The 16,140-nt window shown below is 42.4% G+C and overlaps 1 protein-coding gene across 3 annotated transcripts in view; it reads left to right on the top strand.

Moving 5' to 3' along the window:
* CTDP1 (CTD phosphatase subunit 1) overlaps positions 1–16,140 on the top strand; it is a 2,700,378-nt gene that overhangs the window by 1,544,340 nt on the left and 1,139,898 nt on the right. For all 3 annotated transcript variants that reach the window (XM_044066995.1, XM_044066996.1, XM_044066997.1), the window contains one exon: positions 1,932–2,098. In XM_044066995.1, the coding sequence (XP_043922930.1) occupies positions 1,932–2,098 (167 nt within the window). The remainder of the gene's footprint in view (positions 1–1,931; positions 2,099–16,140) is intronic.

Consider the following 16,140-nt stretch of genomic DNA (forward strand, 5'->3'; position numbering starts at 1 on the left):
CTAACAGAAATACCATCATTAAAACTACCCCCATTTCTAATACCAAATGTCAGCCAGCAAAATACTTAAGTTTCATTCTGGACCCCATTTATTTTTAATTTGCAAACCAAAGAGTGGGTAAGACATGATGTAGCTTAAGTTAGGATACAGGCTCTTGTATCTCCTTTCCCCAGTAGATTGCCAGGCCTTGACTAGAAATATTCTTAAACCTATGTTAGAATGTGCCTGCCTGTAATTGCATTGCATTCTACTGGGAACTGCCACCTACAGCAAACTACAGAGAATAAAATTTGCCATTTTAAATGCCACTGGTTTCCAGGAAATAACAGAGCTATTCTTCTGCTAAATACCACCCCTACATAAAATGGTTAAATTGCATTAGTGCCCAGCTTTGTGTAGTAAAACTTATTCCCACAGCAGCAAGACTAGCGAAGCAGTTTTGTTAACTATACCCTACCTTATGGGTAGCAATAAGCCCTGATAGTTGGAATCTGTTATGAAGTTAAATTTGTTATAAAGACACTGAAGAAAGTAGGTAAAAGCACACCTTTTAAAAAAATGAATTTAAGTACTTCAGGGATAATGGGTAAAGAATATTGCTTTAGCAAGAACTATAGTACTATAAAATTAATTGCTACTATCTCTTGATTGCATGTTACAGATATGTCGTGTGTATCAGTTATATATACCGTACAAATTCTTACTGACTGTTGGAATTAGTTACTTGTATGCACGTTTTATTATCAGAGAAGTAATTCAGTGTTTTATCAAAGCTGTCATTTTAAATACTTTGTAAATCCAGCTCTTTTGGATGCTGAACATACTACAGCTTTGTGTGTGTGTGTGTGTGTGTGTGTGTGTGTGTGTGTGTGTGTGTGCGCACTAATGAGTCTGTGACTGTAACCAAACATGAACAGTTATGGTAATTGTGATTGCAACTATAGTTGTAATTTTGAATGTAACTCTGTCATATTCAGTTTTAGAGCTTGGGTTCTGGCTGAAAAGGGTCAGTTGTCCAGTCCACCTATTTGATTAACCGATATATATATATATATATATATATATATATATATATATATATATATGAAATGGATCTGTAGCATTAACTTGAATGCAGAAAAGGGCAAAACAAACGTCAGACTTTTTGGGCAGAAAACAGCTTTTATATAGGGGCAAGCCCACCCATATATATATACCAACTCTGTGATCACTGTACATTGGGGAATGTGAAAATTCCCACTCCCCACAAATATTGGCCGTTATTCTTAAATATGGGTTTGATATTTCTGAACATTAGACCAAACAACTTTTGATATTTTGAATATTCAGTGACTCTCATATGAGATGCGTGTGTGTAAGCTGATAGTAGCATTGAAAAAAATGCTGGATTCTGTTGCGCATTGCGAGTGAGTTTTTAACTACCACAAAAAATAAATACAGTAAAAATGAAATAAAACTCTCTAGATCTCCTTTTGAGGTGAGTACCCTACATAACTATACTTTCTTTTGTTGATACTTCAAACTCTTCCATTATTTTCCAACCTCTTCTGGTTTAACTTGCATGTTAAAGGGTTGGTCCAGAAGTAATTAATATCAATTTTGGCACTGACATGGTTTAAAATCTGAAAATAACAGTTGAGCATCTGGCTTTATTTTGGCAGCTTTGTGGCCAATATTGTGCCTGTTTTGGTTAAGTTTTTATTTTGTATCAGAGAAAGTATTTTGTATGAGTGTAATAAGGCAAAAAATATTCCCTTTAAGTAGACAAGAGTCTTAAGTGGTGTAAAATTCTCTTTGTTGCAGTAAATGTTTCTGTTGATATTTTCTTTTTATAGCTAACTGTACATCCCAGCACTATCTGCTTGTTATTGCAGGCCAGAGAATTTTGTTCTTGCTTGGTGATGTCATGCATCTTTTTTCTTTGAAATTAGAAACCTTTTTCCTTGTGGGGATGCAATGGTTTGTATCATTGACGACAGAGAAGATGTTTGGAAATTTGCACCAAACTTAGTAACAGTGAAGAAGTATGTGTACTTTCAGGGCACAGGAGATATAAATGCACCTCCTGGGTCGAAGGAGGCTCAAATGAGAAAGAAAGGTAATTTACTTGCTTTTTTTTTTTTTTTTTTTTTTTTTTTAGTTTTTAGATGGTTTGCAACCACATGGACATTTCCAATATTCATTTATGTAATGTTGTTCTCTTTAGTTAAATCAGATTTTACTTGACACTTTTTGTCACTTACTAAAAGTTAATTTGTAAAAAACTGCTCACTGCGGGAAATTTACAGGGTAAAATGGATACCTGCATTTGAATTTGGCATTCTTCAAGGTAATGAAGAAAGTACATGTGAGTTTATTTCACTACAGTAAAGTTGAAAGACAGTTCAGCAATGAAAGGACCAAATCCAGATTGTTTTCTACCACTGAATTGTTGACAGAGGACATTTCCACATTCATCTAACAAAGATAAAATGCCACCCACCTTACTGTTACGAGAGAGGTGTTCGGCTGCAGCAGTAGCCAGCTAAGTTTGTCTGGTGGTCCTGGGAGTTAAAAATGCAGCTGAAGATGAGAGGGTGAATATGAGTTGCCCAATGACAGTAGTCAAAAGGAATACGAGTTGCCACTGCTGGGGTGACTTCTACTGGTGGCTAATTCCACATAATTTAACACAAACAAAAAAGGCATGTGCTGCAACCCTTGTGGAGGCTTGCACTTTCAAGGTCCAGCTTGCATATATGAGATACAGATAACATCCCCAAGGAAATATAATTGGCATCTAGTACCTGTCCGGCTGTCGACTTCAGATGTTCTTCGTGTTTCACTGTTGCAGTCATTACATTTGGGTAATCTGCTGGCAGGTTGCCCTCAGTCAGCCTGAATATCAAAGTCTTGGGTCCTTCGTCAGTTGCTGTCTCTTGTTCCATGACGTCAGGTCGTCAGGGGTATAAAACAGGCAGCTGACGCCATTTTCTTTAGTCTTTCTTGCTGCGTGGTGCCTGAAGCAGAAGCAGTTCGCAAGTGCCGGTCGGCCGACTCCTGAAATTTTAGCATTCGAGTTTCAGAACCGAAATCTTCGATTAAGCTAAGTACCCCGTTGGGGAAACGTTTTCTTGCTCCATACCAATGTCAGTAAAAATTAATAATTGCATTACTTGTGGGAAGCAAATACCTCATAAGGATTTCCATTTGTACTGTATTTCTTGCCTAGGCCCAGATCATAACGTGGCTTGCTGTCGGTTTTGTGCTAGATTCAACCAACGCACTATTAAGCGTCGGTATATCTTTGCTTCATAATATTTTGGAAACAGATTTAACTACCCTGAAATGTCATTGGATAGCAATCAGACTATCGGAGTTCACAAAAAATGCAAAGAAAAGGACAGAGACAGACCGTCGAGGTCCAAAACCGACGACAAAGCTTCCAGTCGCCGGTACTCAGTGAGGCGCTTTCGCAGCCCCTGATACCCACTACTTTCGAGTTGCAGGCCTCTACCGAGACCCATGTGGAGTCCGGCATGCCACGAGATTCTCAAAGTATTGTATCTGCGGATGTCTCTCCCTCAGATGGGTCCGGAGCCACTGAGCAGGCACCGGCTTCTGAGGGTGTTTTCAGGCCTTAGCATTTCTGTATAAAACCAACGCCAACTTCAAAAACAAAGATAAAAGCAACTCCTAAGGCTAAAAAAATCGATGCTTGAGCCACGTGCTCAGGCCTCTATGCCCAAGAAACAGATTAGCAAAATGGTTGAAGACTTAATTACCTTGATCAGGCCCCCCCCCCCCCGATAAGAGGCCTAGACAAGACACTGATTATGAATCTTCAGATCAGGTTTCCATTTCTTCTGATTCCTCTTCTGATCAGGAATTTTCTATACCACCCTATGAGGATTCAGATGCAGAGGAATCCATCCCATCTGCATCTCCTCCTGAAGATTATTCTTTTAGTAAACCTTGCATACTTTGAGGGAACATTTCTATTGTGAAAGTCAAGATTTATCAGAATCAAAAAAGAGGCTTAGGTATTTTTTCCTTCTCCCTTAGCATAGGCCTTTGGCCATACCTCCTGTTTTAGACATTGCTGATGATGTTAGGTTCATAGGTTCATAGGTTTATGCTAGGCTATCTGCCCCAAGGCATTTATAAGCCTAGCCCGAATTTTTGTGGCTTACGCCACCCCTTATATGAAAAAATACTGTACCCATTAGTTTGTTGTGCCTCTGTCCAGCAGTGACACAGAGATGATTCCCGGGGTAAACCTACGATCTCCCATCCACAGGTCAAGATTTCTCTTGAACAGAGCCAGCGAGGTGCTCTGCCTCACATGGACCGGGACTCTATTCCACAGCATAGGGAGTCTCTGAGTGATAAATCTACCCCTCCAGCATGTCCTATTTATATCCGTGCTAAGGTTTAAGTCGCTTGCTCTAGTGGTTTTGGTGGCTTTGGATTTTTTGAGGTGGAGCATGTCCATTAATTCCGGGTTGGACATGGCCTTGTATGTCAGGCACATGTCACCTCTGAGCAGACGGTATGCGACTGAACAGAGCTGGAGTTTCTTCAATCTGGCAGCATATGACAGATTTTGGAGTCCCTTTATCCTTTTGGTGAGAAACTTTTGGGGTCTCTCCAATTGCTGCAGATGTCGGGCGAGATACATCCCGAATGGGGCATTGTACTCGATCATTGGTCTGATAAGTGAAGAGTACAGGGGAACAATGACCTCACTAGATCTGGATGTGAATCCCTTCATGATCAGGTGGGCAATGTAGAAGGTCTTTCTAACCACTTTAGCAACGTGAGTGTCAAAAGAAAGGCCACTGTCAACCTGGGTCCCCAGGTCCCTGATAACCTCTTCTGTGCTTAGTGGATTGCCACCTATATGGTAGCTTGGGGTTACCTTGTTTTTCCCGAATGTGTTTTCGGAATCAAGCATGGCTCCAGATTCCCTACCACTGGCTCTTAGCAAGCCAGACAGATATTACAGGGTTCCTGACTCCCACAAATTTTTATTCAAAAATCCTGCTGATAACCCTGAAACTATCTTATAGGGTCCCAAAGGTGTAAAGGCCTCAACAGCTAAGAATCCTACCCCCTCTGATAGAGATTCTAGGGTGCTGTATAGATGCGGAAAGAAGGTTTATACGTCTGCACCCTTGGCACTTAGGGCCTTAAACTGCCAGTTTTATATGCTTAAATATCAACAGCATGTTATGGGATTATTGAAACAGAAAATGATGTTGATTTCTGAATGTGTGGAAAATAAAGAATTATAGGAATTATTGCATGCAGCAGAACAGGTAGGAAAGCATACTTTGCAATGTGGTTTTGATTCCTTGGAAGCCTCCTGCAGGGCCACAGTTACTGGATCTGTAATTAGAAGGCATGCCTGGCTCAAAGAGCAAAATCTGCCTGATCATGTTAAAGCTAAATTGTTGGATGCACCTTTACAACATGATACTCTGTTTGGTAATAGGGCAGAAGAGGTTTTAAAGAAAATGGAAGACAAAGCTAAGTCTATGCAAACTGTAAAAGACTTCTTACAAGTGCAGCCACCAAGATTCAGTAGACACTGGACTACAAAAAAATGGTCCTTTCCTGTGTCTGACAGAGCCTCACGGGGCAAATCCAGGCACTCAAAAGGCTCTGGATACCAATTACAGGGTTCCTACAGGTCAAAGCAATGGGGTGCCTCTACCTCCAAATCTGGAGGAAACAAAGCACAAAAAATCATCCCTGATCAGCATTAGTAAGAAATCGAGGGCCCTCGTTAAGTCAACTAAAGCTAATTTTAAAAAGAAAGTTGCCAAGGATGCCAAGGATAACCATAAGGCCTTCTATGGCTACGTCAAAAACCTAAATGGCAACGCTCAGGTCTGTTCTGAGCTAGGACAAAATGGAACAAAATACACTGACCCTTCTGACATTGCCAACATCTTGGCTGACAGGTTCATTGCAAACCCCCCCCCCACCCCCTCACCACTTATAGGGCCTATTACCATTCTAGGGGATTGTGTAAGTCCAATTATTACTGATACATTGGTTAACAAGGCTCTATCTAAAGCTAAAAACACTGCCTCCATGGGACCAGATGGTGTCCCAGGCTGTGTCATACGTGAGCTCCAAAAGGAATTAACCCCGCATCTTAATACCCTGTTCAGTCTCAGCCTCTCTACAGGATATGTGCCCAGAGAATGGCGCACGACAGTGGTGGTCCCGCTACACAAGGGTGGGGCCACAACTGACCCTGGGAACTACCGACCAATAAGCCCGACCAGTCTGATCTGTAAGGCTATGGAGCGAATCATTATGGAACTCATAAATGGATAGATTGAGAACCTCCAGTCGCTGGACCCCACACAGTTCGGCTTCGTCAAGGGCAGATCATGCCTCCTGAACCTGGTGGATTTCTTTGAGACAGTTACTCAGGCTATAGATAAGGGAAAGGAGGTACACACGGCTTACCTTGACCTTGCTAAAGCATTTGACACCATTCCCCATTCAGGTATTATTGATAAGTTCACCAGCCTGGGCATAAACCCTTACGTCACAAGATGGATCGCAAACTGGCTCTCAGACAGATCCCATAAAGTAAGAGTAGCGGGATCTATGTCCGATTCCAGACCAGTAACGAGTGGTGTGCCTCAGAGCTCTGTCCTGGGCCCCCTCCTGTTTGGCATATACTTCTCAGAAGTACAGGCAAGCACGGAAGGGCTGTGGCTTACTAAGTTTGTGGACGACTGCAAACTGGGTGCTCTAATAGAGTCTTTGGCCGACATGGAGATCCTCCAGAAGGGCCTAAATGAAACTGATGCATGGTGTCAAAGCCATGGTCTCAAGCTAATTGCAAAAAAATGCATAGTAATCCCCTTTGGAAAAAAGAGAGTACCCGCAAACTACAACATAGGAGGTAATCCCCTGAAATCTGAAGAAGAAATAAGGGATCTAGGGACCCAAGTAGATAGTCAGCTTTCCTTTGATAACCATGTTGCCAAAGTGGTTAGAAAATCCTTCTATGTGACCCATCTGATCACGAAAGGGTTTGCATCAAGATCTAAGGATGTAATGGTGCCCCTCTACTCTTCCCTCATCAGACCCATTATTGAGTACAATGCACCAATTGGAATGTACCTGGCTAGACATCTCCAGCAGCTGGAGAGACCACAAAGGTACCTAACCAAGAGGATTACTAGCCTCAAACAGCTACCCTATGCAGCATGATTTAAAAAGCTAAGACTGTTCTCTGTTGCATATCGCTTTCTCAGAGGCAATCTCTGTCTAACGTACAGAGTCATGTCCAACCCAGAATTGTTGAACATGCTCCATCTTAGCAAAACCAAATCTACTCAAGCTACACGCTCTAGGGATATAAACCTCAACACAACAATGAATAGAACATGCTGGAGGGATAGATTCCCTTCGCAGAGACTTCCCTTACTATGGAACAGGGTCCCGATCTACATAAGACAGAGCCCCTCACTATCACTCTTCAAGAGGAACTTTGATGAGTGGATGGGTAACAGAAAGTTCACACTGGGGATCACACAACAGCATTACTAGATAGGGGCCAAGGGTACTAGCTGCTTGTACAAGGGTCTAGGGAACTACTAAAGGGGCGGTGAATACCGCTCAACGTGGCTGGGCTAATATATGCCTTTGGGCAGATAGCCCAGTACCAACCTATGAACCATACAGTAAGCAGTCTCAATGACTTCCCTCTGCCGTCCCCAAGCACTTACCTTTTGGCAGCCCCCTTAGGGGGAAAATTAGCACTTCATGCTCAAAATTGGCAGTTAATAACCCAGGACAAGTGGGTTTTAAACATAATATCCCAGGGATACAGATTTCATTTCCATACCTTGCCAATTCCAAACGGTTGGCCAGATCTGCCACAAAATCAATGGGCAGAGGCACAGAAACAAGTTACGTCCCTCATGGATATGGGGGCTATTCAGCCAGTACCAGAACTAGAAAAAGGACAAGGGTTTTACTCAAGACTGTCCTTGGTACCCAGAAAAGACCATGCCTGGCGCTCAATATTGGATTTATCGATTTTGAACACATTCTTGGACATCCCAAAATTCAAAATGCTGACTTTGCAACAGCTTCTGCCCATGCTGGGCAAGAACGTTTGGCTAGTGTCTCTAGACTTAAAAGAGGCATACCTGCATATCCTAATAAGGGAATCGTGCAGAAGATACCTCCGCTTCAAGGCTGGTTTTATGCATTACCAATTCTCTGCACTGCCCTATGGCTTATCTGCTGCTCCCAGGGTCTTTACAAAGTGCCTGGCACCAGTAATTGCATTTTGCAGACAAAGAAACATTCAAATCTATCCATACTTGGGTGACTGTCTCATTCAAGCAGAAAACAAGGACATTCTTCTTCAACATCTGGCGTTTGTAAAAAAGGCTTCTAACATGCCTAAGGGTACACAATAAACAAAAAGAAATCACAACTGGTACCCTCTCAAAAGATTACATTCCTGGGTGCAAGCTTGAATACAACTGCCCAGATGGCTAACCTTATGCCAGACAAACAAAGGTAACTGAGTATTTAGTTCAAACAGATGGCAACAAAAACCCAGTTATTTGCAAGACAAATTCTGCCAGCTTTGGGGCTCATGTCATCCTGCATTCTACTAATTCCATATGCAAGACTGCATATGAGGAAACTACAATGATACCTAAAAAGTTTATGGAGTCAACATTGTCACAGTCTGGAAACAATGATTCCTCTCATTCCCTGCCTACAACAGAAGTTTCTTTGGTGGCAGAGACACGTCACCAGAACATGAGACGGTCTTTCACTCTACCCCCTGCCAACCAAACCCTAACTACAGACGCATCAGACTATGCTTGGGGGGGGGCCCTCCTGGTGGGGAGTTGCATTCAGGACATATGGAGCCCAAAACAAATGCATCTGCATATCAACCAGAAAGAGATGTTAGCTGTTCAGTATGCCCGGACAGCCTTCAAGGACTTGCTTCATCCAGGACTACTACTGATCAAGACAGACAACACCACGGTTATGTGGTACTTAAACAAGCAGGGGGGCACACATTCCTACCCCCTTTTGCAGACTAGCCATGGTATTATGGGACACAACCTTGACTTACCAAGTACATCTTCAAGCTCAGTTCCTGCCAGGAAAACAAAATGCTCTGGCAGACGACCTAAGCAGAAATCTTATGGACCCTCATGAGTGGAAACTGGATCCACAAGTCTTCAACATGATAACAGAGAAATGGGGGAGCCCGGACATAGATCTATTTGCCTCTCCCCAGAACTATCAACTGGACAAATTCTGCACAAGGACTTATCACAGACAAGCATGGAAAGTGGATGCCCTATCCTTCATTTGGAAAAACCTATCAGTCTACGCCTTTCCTCCTCTGCCTCTTCTTCCCAAGGTCCTACTGAAGGTCAGACAGGAAAAAACAAAAATGATCCTAATTGCCCCAGACTGGCCTCGCCAGCACTGGTACCCAGTTCTAAGGAATATGCCTCAACTCCCTCCTTGGTACTTGCCTCGGATACCTCATCTACTGTCTCAGCAGAAGAATCAAATTCTTCACAATCAGCTCCAATCTCTGAACCTGGCAGCATGGCTGATCATGTAATTATTCAAACACCATCTCTCAGTAAATCTGTGATGGATGTCATTTTGGAAGCCAGAAGGCCTAGTACTAGAAAATCTTACGCTGATAAATGGAAGAGATTATGTGCTTGGAACCAAGCACAAGGGACTGACACAGCAAAGCAAAATATTCCTCAGATTTTACTATACTTGACTGAGATGCTTGACAAGGGCCTATCTTTTTCATCAATAAAAATCCATGCCTCTGCCATCTCAGCTCATTACAACACAGAGCCTCCCATCTTCTCTCATCCTCTGCTAAAACAGTATCTTAGAGGGGCGAAAAATTTAAGGCCTCCCAGAAGATCACCAACTGCTGCATGGGACCTCAATTTTGTGCTGGAAAAGCTTACTCTGCCTCCATTTGAACCAGCAGCTACTGCAGATATAAAGTTTTTATCTTAGAAAACAGCTTTCCTATTGGCAATCACTTCAGCAAGAAGGGTTTCAGGACTAAAGGCCCTCATGGCTGTGGAGCCTTTTATTATATTCTACCCAGACAGGGTGTCCCTCGAGACCAATCCTTCCTTTATGCCTAAGGTGGTATACAATGTGGCTCTTAACCAAACCATTCACCTGCCAACTTTTTACCCAAATCCGCTGAACAAGGGGGAGCGGATTCTGCATTCCTTGGACGTACACAGACAACTAAGATTCTACTTACAGGACCAAATCTCTAAGAAAGTCTGAACAGCTACTGGTGGCATTTGCTGCAGGATCAGAGGGAAAGGCTATTTCAAAGCAGAATATTTCAAAGTGGATAAGCCACTGCATTCGTTTCTGCTGTTTGCATCATGGTAAACCGGTGCCCAAGGGAATCGGGTCACATTCCACCAGGGCTGCATCTACCTCAGCAGCTTTCCTCAGAGGGGTACCAACCAAAGACATTCTAGAAGCTGCTACTTGGAACTCTCTTCATACTTTTACAAAGCATTATCATTTGCCTCTCTTCTCTAAGTCCAGGGCAGGCTTTGCCACTGCAATTCTGCAGGGCCTTATAGCCGCTCCTAATGCTATTTAGTTCCAGCCTCCCATCCATAGCTTTGGGATTCTACCCAAATGTAATGACTGCAACAGTGAAACATGAAGAACGTAGTACAGTTGTGTACACTTACCATAAATGTAGATGTTCGAGTGTATTCACTGTTGCAATCCGGATTACCCACCCGCCATTCCCCTTTATTCTGGAGCTTCTCTTTCCTTCACTATATTGTACAGCCTTTGTGGTGTATTTACTTTTAGATGAAGGCAAAGTTTATGTTGTTACAATTGCATGTATATATAATTCTATATATATTTATATATTTTTTTTGCTCCCATTTGGGGGGCACCTGACATCTGGGGCAAGAAAAACTAAAGTAAATGGTGTCAGCTGCCTGTTTTATACTCCTGACGACCTGACGTCATGGAAGAAGTGACAGCAACTGACGCAGGACCCAAGACTTTGATATTCAGGCCGACTGAGGGCAACCTGCCAGCAGATTACCCAAATGTAATGACTGCAGCAGTGAATACACTTGAACATCTACATTCATGGTAAGTGTACTCAACTGTACTTTCTTGTACACCTTGCTTCAGTTACTGCTTACTGATATTTTATTTCAAGAAATAGGGAAAGTTACCACTGATGTATTATACCATGCAGCTCAACAGTTAGAGATGGAGCAAATGGAAGAACATTCTGAGGTTCCCAAGGAAAGGAGAAAAAAGGGAAATGCCTTGGTTAATTTCTGTTGTTGCCCTTTTGATGGTTGATATTAAATCTTCATTTGCCATTGTACTGTGTGGGATATTCATGGTATTGTACAGCCATAGTGAACATTCTGTTTAATAATTCAAAGACCGTTTTCAATGTAGGAAGTCATGATCATGTAAACTGCTTAATAATATAAAGTGCTTAATAACGAGATGTTTGTTAGCAAAGAAATTATTTATTCCATTAGTAAATTTTAATAGCTGATTATTGTAGTGAACCAGTAACTGGCTTGATCAAGTACTACCACAGCTGTTGGCATGCGCCAGTGGTATTGGCTGACATAAATTATCAGGGTGGGAAATGGACAGCTTTGAAGTTTTTTCATTGAAGAGGAGGCCTTATTTAGATAATCAGCAATGCAGAAAGTTCATTTTGTTTTACAGGTATATCAGGAAAATAAACTTACAGTGCAAAGCATGTTCTTTTGCTGAAGTGTTACTTTAGGACCTTGTGTAGAAATGTTCTATTACAGAGCTTGAGAACCTGTCCAATGTAGAAACAGTCTGAATCAGAAAAAGCCCACCCCCCATTCCCTACCACTCGTATTCCACAGAACTAGTAGTTTAGAGAGCAACAGTGATCCAGGGTGGTGGGATGTATTAAAGGTTCAGGCACACAAAGCCTATGGTTAAAAGCAACATGTTTGAAAAGTAGTAAAAATAAATCTCCATTGTATTTATTTTTTACCTAGGAAAGTAAACTGTGGTTCTTAGACCTTTGTCAACCATGATCCTTGTCAGAAAGGTAAGGGTAAAGAGAATGTTTGTGGCCATTTTATTGTAACCAATCAACCGGCTTGCTTTGGGGGAATGAGAGGAAACTGGAATACCTGGAAAAAACCCACAGAGACATGGAGAGAACATGCAAATTCAACACAGTGATTTAATGCAAGGATTGAACCCTGAACTGTGGAGCTGTGAGGCAGAGATCTTACCACTGAAATATGACCTTCTCCCCCTGGTAAGCTGACTCCTCCTTCCCACTGGCGTCACCTAGTACAAAGAAGGAACTTCAGCAGGCTCCATTTATATGCAAGTATATACTTTTCTTACTGCACTCAATAGTGAATAAAGGCATTGATCAGTTCATTTCACTGGTCTTATTCACAACCATGCTGAACTGGGCAGAGAAGTACCTCACTGAGGATCTTTTCCTCTTTCTGTTTTATTAACACTCTGTTGTTTATTATTATTAGGCTGTTAATACTAAGTGTAGATCAGTGCTTTTTATTGTCTGCAGGCCCTAAGAAGAATCTGCTCCACAAAAGATGAATATGTTTAGATGTCAGATTCCTTGTATAGATTTTCTGGGTGTCCTCTCCCCAAAGATGAAGCAGATAGAGAAGCTGGACCACCATGAAAAGATTAAGTGAGAGACCCAATATGTTGATTTCAGTCTGGCTAGTTACCCTTGCCCTGTGGTGCCACCTTTGCAAAGGTACTTGCTCAGCCCATATCTTGGATGTCTGTTAATATCATAGCAGTTGTGCTGGGGCATTTGGTCACCAGCACATGCTGCTGGGCCAAAACTACATTAGTTGTGATTGTGTAAAATGTTGATTCACATTTGTCTGATATGGTTGCTTGTTTTATGGTGATATTGAAGGGGCTGGAGTTGGAGAGATGTCCACATAATTGTAGTGAGAGAAGATGCCGGAATTGTATGATTAAAGTTATGTGAGCCTTGACCTTGAGTCCAGGCACCTGAGATGATGACTTCCTAACATTTGTTGAACCCCATGTATACTCCTTGCCACCATCAGATATTTAGATGCAAGGCAAGTTCCATATCGCATGCCCACCTGGACTCTTTTTTTTTTTTTTTTAAGACTGACAGAAACTAGTCCAAGATTTTTTTTCTGTTTTATTTCAAAACCTACAGGCCAACATAGACTAAGCTTACACATCTGGAGTAGCCCCTTCTACTAAGAGGATGATGCTGCTCCCTTCTGAGCATAGTTTCCTCAGATTTGCAAGGGAGGAAGACCTTATGTGCACATCTCAGATATTCCTCCTTTGAGTTACAGTGCAGACTACAAGGGCAACCTGTCTTTTGAATCCCAACCAGAATGCATCTCATTTTGAGAGAGTCTATTTTTAATGAGCAATCAGTTGAAATGCAAGGCTGAGGAAGGTCTTAAATAACCAAAACAGATATTTAGACTTTTTGGACTTGTTAACTCCAAAGTCAGTAATGATTCCTTAAATACTTCAGACTTTTAATGATACTTTTAATATGGAATGCCAAACTCCTGTCCCCTGGGCTTGTCAGTAAGCCTGAACATTTTTACAGGGTCCAGTATCATCATAAGTATTTGTACAATAATCCAGTGAGAGATCTAGCAGTAGTTTACTTGGCTGCTGCCAAGGTGTTTAAAGTGACTGTAGCCAAATATACTTTTCCTACCACCCAGAGAGTCATGATCTTAAACTGCTTTAAGAACAAGTATTACAAATCAGCAGTCCTGACCTTCAAGCTCCTGAATTGTCAGACTCATATGGTTAAATATCAAGTCCATAGACATCCATGTGTCAAAGTCTAATCTTCAGGCTTTACACTTCAGACTGTTATATGAAGTTTGGTGAGTTCTCCTACCCCTTGCAGGTAAGGGAATATATCTGGATATATTCACTTACCCACTAGAGAATATATTCTGATATAAGCACAAGGTCTGGTGTAGGCTCCTCAGGCCCCCAAAACACTTTTAGCTTGTGTGTTTGTAGAGCATCTATATTACATAATCAAACGTCATATGGTAGACACCATATGATCGCACTTTTAAAAATTCAAAAATGTAATTTAAAAAAAAAAAAAAAACTACCTGAATGGTTTAAGCAGGGGGGCAAGCACCCCTGCAACCCCCGCTCTTTAACTATACCAACTCCGAGATCGCACTACAGTGCGGAAAAGGGAAATCTTCCCATTCCGCACTGTACAGAGATCTCTGTTGAAACGTTCAAACTTTTAAATGTTCAATCATATGGTGTCGACCATATGACGTTCGAAAATTTAAAAGTTCGACAACGTGATATAGACCCGTTTGTAGAAGCTATTATTCTGGCATTTGACATCTAGCAGCTGTCCATTGAACATTTGACCATCTACATGTGTGTGTGCAAGCATGGCCATTACAGAGCTGATAGAGGGAACAGAGGATGTTCTTCGTGTTTCACTGTTGCAGTCATCACACTTGGGTTATCCTGCCAGGGGTAGCCCTCAGTCGGTCTGAATGCCAGAGGCTTAGTATTTCTGTGTCAGTTGCTGTCGCTCCAGGACTGACGTCAGGTTATCGGTGGTATAAAATCAGGCAGCCAACGCCATTACATCAGTCTTTCTTGCCGAGGAGCCCGAAGCAGTTTGCACGAGTGCCGGATGGACACTACCTGAGTTTCATTTCCGAATTGAAGTTGAAGTCTTCTAAAGCTAAGTACCTCGTTGGGGATCCTTTGCTCTTGCTCTAACTGATGTCAGAAAAAGTTAACAATTGTCTCGCCTGTGGAAAGCAAATACCACACCGAGACTTCTATTCTTACTACATCACCTGTTTAGGCCCAGATCACGACGTACCTCGCTGTCGCTTTTGTGCTTTGTTCAACACCAGAAATATATGTCGTCGGGCCCTTATTGTAGCTAAATATGCTCGCTTTTGGTCCCCGTATTCCGACATGGCTTTGGTAAGCCATCTGACTACCGATCTTCTGAAAAAACATAAGGATAAAGACAGAGACAGACCGCACAGGTCCAAAACTGCCAACTACGCTTCTGTTAAGTTAGTCGTCCGTCCTCTGGTCCTCCCTGAGGCACTTTCGCAGCCCCTGATGCCCGCTTCTGTGGATTTGCAGGCTACTACCGAGACCCATTCGGAGTCCGGTATGCCGCAAGACTCTTTTTGACTAAGGATCCTGCAGATGTCTCTACCTTGGATGGGTCTGGAGCCGCTGAGCAGGCACCGGCTTCCAAGGAAGTTCTTCGCACTACCAATACTCGACACAAACCGACGACTTCTTTTGTGTCGTCAGTTCTTTCTAAAACTACCGAGTTTCTAAGGCCCAGGGTACGAACTACACCTAAAAAAACGATGACCCAAGCGCATACACCTGCTTCCATGCCTCAGTCTCAAATGCTTAAAATGGCGGAAGACCTTATCATGCTTATTAGGCGAAACCAGCCTACCCCTTCCAAAAGAAAAAGAGACTTGTCCCCAGCAGTTTTATGTGACCCAGAGTCCGATGACTTTGAGGTTTTTGAATATGAAGACATGCAACCCCTATCTGCTTATGAGGATTCAGATGCAGAGGAATCCATTCCTTCTCCCTCTCCTCCAGAGGATTTTTCATTTGGTGAAACCCTACATACTTTAAGGGAGCATTTCCAATGGGAATGTCAGGGCTATCCTCAGTCCAAAAAGAGACTCCGGGAATTCTTTGATTTACCACAGCACAGACCTTTTGCCATTCCTCCTGTCGTGGATGTTGTGGATGATGTCTTTATGGAATCCAGTTTGACTCCTGACACCCTTCCTCCTGCTCCCAGGAAACCTGACAGGTATTACAGAGTCCCTGACTCTCGCAAATTCCTTTTCAAAAATCCTACTGCAGACCCAGAGGTCATCTCCCAAGGACCTAAAGGAATTAAAGCAACCAGAGCTAAGAATCCCAGCCCCTCGGACAGAGATTCCTGAGCTTTAGTCAGATGGGGAAAAAAACTATACACCTCTGCAACTTTTGCCATCAGAGCACTAAATT

The sequence above is a fragment of the Protopterus annectens genome, chromosome 3.part1 (genome assembly GCF_019279795.1).
Source record: "Protopterus annectens isolate FY-2018-M chromosome 3.part1, PAN1.0, whole genome shotgun sequence".
Taxonomy (NCBI): domain Eukaryota; kingdom Metazoa; phylum Chordata; order Ceratodontiformes; family Protopteridae; genus Protopterus; species Protopterus annectens.